Below are 11,135 nucleotides of genomic sequence, written 5' to 3' on the forward strand. Positions count from 1 at the left end.
TTTCATTTGAAACTGTCAGCTGTTATCGTTGTTTTCTTGTTGTTTTCTTGTTCGTTTGTTTTTTTAGCTTGATAAACTGGTCGTGGTGACTTTTTAACTCCATATAAAGATATATTTAGCTCTAAAGGGGCATTTTAGCCGTGATCAACGTGTCAAATAACAAGGAGTGATATTGAAATGAAAAAGTAAGTTCTGCTCAACAAAAAATATTACTTAAACAACAACAACAACAACAACAACAATCTTTATTTATAGAGCACATTTAAAAACCAGCGGTATACCAAAGTGCTTAACATAAGAGACAGAGAAGTAACACGAGTATTATAAGGCCTTAGCAAAGTATCAAATATACTCACAGGTCAATGCCACTAATACACAGGGGTAATATAAAATGCATATCAAATAAAAACATAATAAAAGCACAAGCCATAAAAAATATGTATAAGGAAAAGTAGAGTAAGTCTAAGAGTCAGGTGCCAGCATTAACAAGCAGGAAAGGCGAGATTAAACAAATAGGTTTTTAACCGTGATTTAAAACACAACAACTCATATCCTTTTGTGTTCTTTAGTGTTCCCTGAGCTTCACCAGCTCGAGGTGATGCATTTGGCTGAGTTAAGTTTACACCCGCGCGTGAAATTTACTCAGCAAACATACTTGTCTAACCGCACGTAACCACAGCAAGGGATGGGTTAAATTCTTTAGAAGCTTGACTTAGTGAAAGTAACTGGACTGAATTCGACAAACGAGCCGGGAAAAAAGGATTCAGCCCTCCTCTCCTCTCCATCTCTCAGTCCTCCTGAGAAGTGCTATGTTGTTTTGTGTCAGAGCTGAAACTGGAAGCGCACTGCCGATTTTAATCCATTCTCCACGAAGCTTCAACGTCTGTGCACGCAAACTTACGTGATGTTTGCTAACTTACACGTGGGCTTTAATTTATTAAGTTTAATTGCCATGGCTAAACGGTCACTTTTATTTTTATATATTTTCCAAGGACTACTCCCCCTCAGCTTTGGGCAGCAGCGCACGGTTGGCCCCTGGCGGCACCGGATTCAATGGGAGAACAACGGACAGGTTTACAGTTTAATGAGCACTGGGCTGGAGTACCAGGCTCCGTATCGGTCCACCAGCCAGTCGAGGGTTTACGTGAGCAGTCGGAGGGATGGTACCGGGAGCCAGATGTCTGGAGCGCGCAGAAGAATGACGCTTGTGAGAACCGGACCAACTGACTCCAGACAGTTCAGGACTGATAACAGTGCACAATCGGGACTTCTCACACCTGGACACGATGTTAGACCGTATGCGCCCGTGAATCGTCACGCGTCAGGGTTCAGACAGCGACTTGAACGCCCTACACCAGCAGTTGTAAGACATCCAGGCGCACGCCATTTTAATGGTGAATTCACCAGAACCACGAACGCCTCTTCACCGGGGAGTTCAGCAGATTTTTCTGGCGGTAATGGAGGTTCTGTCACTGTGGATAATACCGCACTACATACTAGAATAGGTGAATCCGGACCTGGTGCGCAAAACCAACAGTTACGCGCGGGGCCGGAGGTGACGCCCGTCTCCAGGCAACCTGCTCAGACTGATCGCTCCATCTCAGCACACCCGTCAGGTCTGGAAAATGAGTCTGAGGCACCGGCTGTATTTCCTGCACTTACTGAGGAAAACAGCAATGGAGAGGACATGGTCAATGACGACCCTCGAAACCCGCTTAAAAACCACAGGAATTCTGTTTTCTACAACATGTATCCGACCAGAGGGAGGTCAGCGGCCCGCACCCTCCGTCCGCCTGGCACAGGGTACGGCACAGGATATTTCCAAAACGGTAGGTCAAGTGTTCCATTTATATAATATTAGAGAAGTCAGATTATGTAGATCAGGGGTGTCAGACATAAGGCCTCTGTCTGGCCCACGGGACAGTGTAAAGGATAGTTCAGATTTTGAACTTTTAAGAGTAATTTATTAAGTTTTACAGTTTTTGCTATTGATCCATTCATACTACATAAAAGTACATTTTCTGTGAATTAATGAAAACTTTATATTCTAAATTTATGATAACAAGACAGAGCCTTTACACCTTAATCATTTCGTTTCACTGATCAGGCCCATTTCACATGAACGTCCACGATGTAAAAGGAGTTTGACATCCCTGATATTTATTAGCTGTTCTTCAAATTTTATATTTTATATAGTTAGCCAAATGGATAGATTTGCAATGTAAATTATTGAAATTAAGAGTGGATTAAGAAACTGTGTCTGTGATCAATATTTTAAAATAATATAATTCCAGCAAGCAAAACCTGTTTTAGTGTTAATTTGGCCAGTACTTTAAAACAGCTTTTTATCCCTTATTTGGCACAAATATTACTGGCTTTACATTCATGTAATGGTTCTGTGGACACACAAAAACACTGTTATATTTAAAATTATGTGCTTGTTTGATTATTTAAGGACAATTTTCATAACTTTATGTCTCACTTTAAACAAAAAGCCAAGGAGCGAGAGAAAAAAAAGTCTTATTTGGCTTTTGGAGCTGTAAGGAATGTGAAACATGTTAAATTATGCCAACAAACACAAAGCAGTTTACATTTTCAGGGTGTCTATTTCTGTGGATTATGCTCAGCATGAATAAGTTGGGAACATTAAGATGTAAGGAGGAAAAAAAAAACTTGGACTGTCCATTTAATCTCCTCCCAACAGGACTGCCAGACCTTGTGCCAGACCCATATGCCATCCAAGCAGGTACCTATGTCCAGCGCATGCAGATGTATGCGCTTCGCTGTGCGGCTGAGGAGAACTGTCTGGCCAGGTAATCTGAGGTGCCAGAAGTGATTCACTTCTTCAGTATGAACAGAGCAGCACGTAGACACTGAGGCAGACACACATACTCATGTCCTTTGTTTTGTTTTTTTCTCAGTGGGGAATCGTTTTACATGCTTAAGAACAACTTTTAGTTGTTTTAGGGTTGCATTCAATTATGCCAGTGTAAGCTGTTAAGCATGCTGGGATAACTGTTTTGTTAGGCGAGTTACAAAAGCATTTGATCATATTACGTAGCAATGATTGTCCAACATGATTGTCCAACATCATGTCCTGCCAAGACATAAATGTTCTGGTTTGGTTTTCCCAAAAGCATTAAGCACAATGGAACAAACCCTTTGCGCTCTGTTACTTTTAAGAAAACTAGACCTGGGAGCTCAGCCAGTAGCACTTTTCCAATGCAGCTTACGCCTTTTTCTCCTGTGATCCATCCAAGATCGGCTTATGGACCCGCTGTGCGAGACATCGACTTCAGAGTCCTCCTGCGGTTTCCACAGAAAGTGAAGAACCAAGGCACCGCTGACTTCCTCCCTTTCAAGCCCAGATATCAGTGGGACTGGCACAGCTGTCACCAGTGAGTTTGATGACTCCTAAATCCTTTTTCTTAAAAATATATTTTTTTAAAGTGATTAGCCATTCAGATATGACGAACTAGGAAGAACACCAAACCCTCAAAATTCACTTAAGACAATAAAACTGCAGGTTTTTTAGACATTCCTGAGCCATAACCAAATATCCGCTATTGATTTTTTTTCCATCTCTTTTGCACCCACAGACACTACCACAGCATGGACGCCTTCAGCAACTACGATCTGCTGGATTTTATCACAGGACGTAAAGTGGCCGAGGGACACAAGGCCAGTTTCTGTCTGGAGGACACCAACTGTGATCCTGGATTCAGGCGACGCTACGCCTGTACAGCTCATACGCAGGTAACACACCATCATATGTTATGTGATATAATGTGATATAAATTTAAAGCTACTGCTATCGCTGACCTATGCACCTCAGGTGAAGCATGGAGGCTGAAGTCTACTTTGCTTCAGGCTATTTCCTGGGTGTTGTTCCCCCACTCTCTGCTCTCTGAACTACCCTGTAAAGTAAAGACTAAAACAGCAGTAGAGACTTGCTATATATTAACCTTCACCACCTTTGTGCCAAACTCAAGCAGTATTTGACTAAATAAACACATTTTTTGCATTGGACTCTCCAGGATTCTGGTATATTTGAGGTCTTCAAGTTCATGGTGAGATCAGCTTAATCAGACAAGCCGGGTGTAAAATGATTTATTACAGCAGCAGAAAAATATACTCTCCCTGCAAATCTGTTACATGTAAAAACCTGGAAGTGATGAGTAATGCAGGAATTATGGCTTCACTTGTCTGTGAAACATCCATCCAAAGCTCTAGCTTCACACAATTCAGCCAGCAAAGAGACTACACAGACACATTTATGCGAAGTCCTCCAGAAAACCAATGGCTTGCAGCCCGAAGATGATGTCGCTAACCGTAGGTAGAAAGCTGATTGGCTAAATAAACTGAAGGAGAAACAAGAAAAAAAAACCATCATGGATAAATATAAATAAATAAAATAAAATAATAGATAAAAACTAGACTTTTGAAAAATGTAGAGAAAACATCATTAGTTTTAGTATCTGTTACTTTGATTAATGCCTGAAGAGGCATTAATGGGCATTTACTGAGGCTCTGAATGTCTACAAGACTATGAGTCAGTATTTGTATTTCATTGATTTTCCTAAATATTGCCTCTCTCCATGCAATGAAAATTAAAAAACAAAACTAGAACTATGACTGAAATTAATAAAAACTAAACTAAAACTAAAATTTTACAAACTAAAATGCAATATGAAAACTCACTCTGTAAAGAAACTGGGGAAAAAACATATCAAATCAAAATAAAAATAAAAAACAAATTTAGAAAACTACAGTAACTCCGGTACAGACACATTCTTTGTATACTATGACTGCATCAGGCCCAACAGCAAAAACACGTAAAGTAGCTCACCGGTTCCTCTACAGAGTTTTAACCCTGCCCTCTGACAATGTGGATCTGTAAAGCTGTGCACAGCACTGACACACTTCCGGCACACTACCATGCCTGATACTTAAATATGCACAGGCAGATTTTAAGGAAGTGGAAGGAACAGCAGTGCAGGACAGAGATTGCAAATTATGAAGCTTAAACAAACCACCAAATTGGGAGGGTGATGTGAAGAAAGTGAGACATGTCACGTGTGTCTGAAGCAATGCTGCTTGAGTTGACTGAACTGGCTCGCAGGCTTCTCGCCATTTATTTCACAAAGCTCCTTCAGAGCCACAGACGACATTAAACAGCTGTGTTCACAGCCACTCACCATGATGAGTAAATATACTTGAGCTGTAAAATCAGTGGAGACCCACTTTAAATAGCAAATAATAGCTAAACAACAAAAGTAAGAATGGGTAAGACTTTTTAAAGTAGTTCAATAGGAAAACAACTGCAAGTGTTCATTTGCATTATTCTGAAGGCTCAGATACTTTTATGAAGAGCTTTAGGAGAAAATACGAGTCTTTATTGAGGTAAAAGGTGATGAATCCAGACAGACAAAAGCACGAGGAGTAGACTAAACCAGATACCAGGAAACAGAACTGGGTAGAAAACACAAGGTAGCGCTCATTAAGAGCATGCTGGAACGCAAAGTGCACACTAAGACAGTCTGGAAGGGAAAAAAGGGAAGACATACAGCTTAAATACACAGGGAAGACAGTTAGAGGCAGTGGGACGCATTAGGGCGGAGCACGCAATCAAACAGGAGAAATGGGAGGAGGTATTTGAAATGAGAGGCTGAGTAATAAAATAACACGCACAGAAAAAAAAAGAAAAATATGTAACAATGGAAAAAAGTTTATAAGCTATTCACCAAACTTCTGATCCTTCTGTTTAGTTTATCACATTAGAAATAAAGATACTTGTTTTTTGTCTTTTGCAAATCCTCCAAATCCACTTCAGAGAAATGTTTTTCTAACTAGAACATTGGTTTATTCCAATAAAGCTAAACATCCTGTTGCCACAGGAATATCTATCGTATCTTTTGTATGAGCTCTGTGATTCTGACTCTATATAATGTTTAAGGTTAATGCTTTCTTATGACAGATATGCGTGCACCTGTACAAGTTATAAAACCTCACTGAGGTGACTGTGTTTTGTAGGGTCTGAGCCCAGGTTGCCATGACCTCTACGCTGCCAACATCGACTGTCAGTGGATTGACATCACTGATGTGCCTCCAGGAAACTACATCTTGAAGGTGTGTCACATGTTCATTCTCTGTATGTGTATTTCACAACACAGAAATAAATGTTTATAACCTCCTGCTACAGAATTTATTCATGATTTATTAATTTTTTTTGTCAGGTTACAGTCAATCCCAATTTCCACATCCTGGAGTCAGACTTCAACAACAACGTAGTGAGATGTGATATTACTTACACAGGCGTTTATGTTCAGACACGCAACTGTCGAATAACGAGGTATTATAAGAGGGTTTCTCTGAGCATGATCGTAGCATAGATTCGAGTGAAAAACAATGCTTTTTAGAGGGCTCAGTGCAGTCCTGTGAAAAACCAAGTCCACCCTGTTTTCATAGGAATTAGGAAGGTAAGTAGCAGCTAAAGTGCTGCTAATCGAATAGATTTGATTAACTGATCAACAGCAAGTGTAAGCAAGCAGAAGCTTTGTCAGTTTGTTGGTCTGTGTTAACCCAGTGCCACAATCTTCCTAGGAGTTGACATCTCAGCAAATTCAAGGTCAGATTGCAATTCTCAGAGAAACAGCAAAATAACAGACAGCTGCATCTCCAACTCTACAGGCTGCACTTAGCATTTAAAAGGTTAAAGTTCACAACAACACTTTGAAAAAAGATTGAACATGGTTTATTTGGAAGGGCTAACAGGAGAAAGTCTCTTCTTTCTTAAACAAAAGAAGAAGAAGAAACCAAAAAGAAAAAAAGATGAAAGCACATCTTAGGTTTGTATCTTTGGTTTTCACAGGACTGCACTGAGTACTGCAAACACTTTCCTTTTTATGTGACTGTAGGCTGTGTTTTTTTACTCTGGACATTTTAAACACCACATTCCCTTTATTGAACTGGAATGAATGATTCATTTGGTAAATATTTCAGATTAAGTCAACACGAGATGTCTCTTTATATATGTTATCCAAATTAGTTTAAATTAGTGGTTCCAAAAATCTGGGACATTTCCCAGAAATGTTTTAGTGAAAACTATCAGGTTGTTGCATCAAAGCTGTATCAAATATATTTTATTCTAATTCCTAATGCTTAATGATTTTCTCTTTATCTGTTTTCAGGGGTTGAAAGATAATTTTTTCTGGAAACATGCAGAAGTTTGGCAGTAAGACCCCGTCTGTACTGCACAGGCTCAACGACATCAGTGAAAAAAGGTTTATGCAATTGGTAAAATTTTGTATTGTAATGGTGAGCTACATTCCTGCTATGAAGTCTTGGGGTTGCATTTATTCAGAATAAATGCAAAATTAGTTTACACAAACTTTGTATATGGAACTAGTGATACATCAGAATTACTTGATTGTGCATTTCTAGAAATGTGCTACGATTGGTTACAAATTATGTTTTGGTTTGTTTTTCTTAACAAATACAAGTACTGTTCGTAGACACGTTTTTTCCTTTAAGTGCTACTTACTCGCTTGAAATGTGTGTATTGTTTGTCATTTGATGTCGTTGTTAATGTTTTTTTTCTGATTTTTGTTACTATTATGTGCACATTATTAACATCTAGAGTTTTATTTAACCTTATAACATCCACTCTTTTGGGGAAACTCTTTTAGGGATAAGGTTTAATGTTGCTCATTGTCAGCTCCATAATTTGTTCTTCCTCTCTACTAGAGGAGTTTTGTGTGATTACCAGTTCAAAACAAGGTCCCCTGGTTTTCAGCAGTGATTGGCTGCACTTCCTTAAACATCATGTTGGATCGGGCTGGTCTGCTCACACCCAGAGCCTGATATATTAGGCGCGACCATATTAGGGGAAAAGAAACTGACCACGCATTTAGAGCAGTCTGATGCCTGATCTTGTGGATCACAGGGAGTACTGTACTTCCACATACAGTGACATTATTATTTGAAACTTTGGTCATATGAATATCAACCACTGTAAAACTGTACATGAGATATGATCAAATGCTCTGCAAATGAGGCTTGAAAAAACATGGCAACCAAAACACTAAAGTTGACGCTTCAGAGCCAACAGGCAAAGTAGTGATGTTTTATAACGTCTGTCGTCGTCCAGCAGACAACTTAGGATGTTACTGTAGAACTCCATGTTGATAGTCTGGTCATGACGGGTGAATTCACCCTCCAAACCCCCTCCAAAAACTCCTCATCACACTCCCGACCTGAAGTGTTGCCATCGGGCTTGGAAACTTAGGACGCTTCAACTGAAAACTGCTGGGTCATAGCTGGAGGTCCAATTCTAATTACCAGCAAGTACCACCAAGGAAGTCGGTCTTCAATTTTAAATTAAATCAGGTATGTTTTTGTGTTTGTTTGTTTTGTTTTGTTATTTTATGATAGTGTTCCTGGAGCTTTTTGACCATACCTTGTATATAAGAAAAAATAAGAAAAAGGTTATCTCCTCTTATAATAGAGGAGCTACATTAGTTATAATAGAAGGTCCGAACACATGTATGAAACCACATCTTATAGGTTACTGATAGAATCTGAAACCTGCTTTATTAGCCTGTGGCTCAGAGACATCCTAAACATAACCCTAAACAGATCACCATCCAATCTGGTGGATGTTAAGAGGTTTTTACATAAAAGATATTCTAGATTGTTGCTACTGTCAACAATTCTCATGAAAAAACATCTAAACCAGAACTGAGAAGAAGATCCACAACACGTGGTGGAAGGTTTTACAAATACAAAGAGAAGTTGTATTCTCCAATAGGTCACTACAAAACACCCCATGGGTTAAAGCAGCCCATTTTTAGTCCCAGGACTGAGCTCTTACTGGGTGACTCTTGTGTAGTGTGATCCTGGCCTTCTATAGGATCACACTGCATATGTATGATATATGTGGCTTTAAAAAATAACATAATTTTCTAAAACTGCAGCATACTAAGTAAGCGAACACTACTCAAACAGCAGTATTTATGGCAGCCGGATAGTGAATGGAGACTCCAGTAAAAATAAACCACAGCATCCATGTTGATAAAAGAAGAAATAAGTCAGCCGGTTAAAGAGTGTGACTCAGAATATTTTTCAGTGGAGCTCTTGGGAGCAGATGAATAACATGCATCAGGTGTTGAATAAACACAGACAAAGCCTAGTAGAAATCATTCATTTTGATCTTTTCAGGGGATCTGTTGACAACAGGAAACAAATAAAACCACATCCAGCTCATCCTTTCACCTGGACATATTAGAAAACTGCAAATACTCGTTTTATGTTAAAATATCAAGGATGTATGTTATGAGTATGTTTCTACAAGTGTGTGTTAGTGTATAACTGAGTGAATGGAAATGTTGACATGATAAAACAGTGTTGAAAATATAGTCTGATGTGTTGATGCATTACATTACAAATCAAAGTTTCATGTTAGAAAATGCCAAAATATGTTTGGATTTTTTTCAAGATTGTCTGTTGATTTAATATAAGAAAAGTAGTATAAATTATACTTTTGACAGTTTCAGATCTTACATCACAGTTGGACAACAGCTGTGATGTAAGATCTGAAATAACTCATAAGCACACAGCAAGATTAAAGCAGTTTCTATCCTCAGTGTGCGCCCTCAAAGACAAACAGACCTGCAGGCAGACGCTGGCGGCATGTTTGCTGACAGACCTCTGTGAAGACACAAGATCTTCTGCATCCTTGCCATATCTACTAAAACACAGTCAGAGCATGATGAATGGAGGCCTTTTCCAATACTCTTCTTCGATGCATATTTTTAAAAAGGGTTGTAAAATCCTTCTTGGCTCAGAATTCACCACATTTTGGTTTGACTCACATGCGCGGGGGCTTGTCCGGGATGAGGTGTTTTTAATAGCTCTGGGATATTTTGTCTGAGTGGGAGGATTGACACATCACGCCAGGGACGATGTCCAGCGTGTTGCTGAACTTTTTTTTTTTTACTAAAGACAACCGTGTTTTTGCAGCAAGCAGTAGACAGCTTCAAACAGCAATGAATGACGGAAGAAAAAAAAAAGCAAACCTGCTCCAATCACATTTGCTTTGAGTGGATGATGGTTTGTCTGATTCAAAGATGTTTTTACTTACTCGTGCAGGTTTTGTACATTATGAAGTGGTTTTGAGTGATGCACTGGAAAACAGATGTTTTTACAGACAATGTATGCGCCGTTAAATGCACAGATGTTGGGTATTTGCAACGGAACAGAGCTCAGCCTCGGCTTAAAAAAGAAGCAAACCGGGGAGATTAGACACAATTGAAATGGTTTGGAAGTTGCCAAGGTGCTTCCCTGCCAGAATAGATTGTCTATGTTATTGAAAGTGTCTGGAAAAAATCCCCCCTGCTCCTATTAAGTCGACTCCATTTCAGTCTGTCCAGGAATTTTGGAGACAATATTTACAGACTGTGACTATTTCAGCAGAGGATATCTGCAGCAGAGATTTAAACGTCTCAGCATGCTCACAGACAAAAATAAATGAAGACTAAGAGTCCGTGGCCATGGTTGTATTAAGTGCAGGGGTTCAAAGTCTCACAATCTGATTTACATTGTTCATTTATTTAGTCATATTCTTTACACAGCATAATTTTAGTGTTGGTGATAGCACTGCATTAAAAGTGAATGTATTTTAATGTCTGTATTTTTATAACAAAAAGGCCATCTAACTTGTGCTACAACTGGAAATGTCAAGGATGATAGATGATAACACTTAAACTGGTAACTGATATGAACCTGAATTGCTAGAGGTGTTGGATAAAAACACATTAGAGTCATCTTAACCCAGATTTCATCTTCTTAATATTTCACAAGGTATTTTGCTAAAAACATAATGTCAAAATCATTGTGAAATCTGAGGGGGAAAAAGCAAAGATGAACACATTTTCTACTATTATTACTAAATTATTTCACTAGTAGTATTTTTATTATATTTAAATTTGACTAATGAATACACTAATGTTTGAAAGGGTCGTTTTTGTTTTAAGGGTTTATGATAAAAGGTTAACCTGTGATATCAAAAAACTGTCTACACTGTTTAATATGTGACACTATTATACATTAACTGACGTATAATCAGCATGGAAGAT

General features: G+C 38.8%; 1 protein-coding gene across 2 annotated transcripts; it reads left to right on the top strand.

Annotated features, from left to right (window-relative positions):
• The first annotated feature begins 54 nt into the window (after positions 1–54).
• LOC146497470 (protein-lysine 6-oxidase-like) lies at positions 55–7,390 on the top strand. Of its 2 annotated transcripts, XM_085139886.1 has the most exons (7): positions 56–1,829; positions 2,705–2,813; positions 3,261–3,398; positions 3,600–3,756; positions 6,034–6,129; positions 6,237–6,352; positions 7,191–7,390. In XM_085139886.1, exons 1-7 carry the CDS (start codon positions 905–907, stop codon positions 7,195–7,197), a joined length of 1,548 nt encoding a protein of 515 aa, XP_084996012.1. In that variant the 5' UTR covers positions 56–904; the 3' UTR covers positions 7,198–7,390. The 2 variants fall into 2 exon arrangements, with proteins under 2 accessions (XP_084996011.1, XP_084996012.1); XM_085139885.1 differs by lacking the exon at positions 7,191–7,390 and having other exon boundaries at positions 55–1,829; positions 6,237–7,184.
• The last annotated feature ends 3,745 nt before the right edge of the window (positions 7,391–11,135 follow it).

The sequence above is a fragment of the Neolamprologus multifasciatus genome, chromosome 18, assembly GCF_963576455.1.
Source record: "Neolamprologus multifasciatus chromosome 18, fNeoMul1.2, whole genome shotgun sequence".
Taxonomy (NCBI): Eukaryota; Metazoa; Chordata; class Actinopteri; order Cichliformes; family Cichlidae; genus Neolamprologus; species Neolamprologus multifasciatus.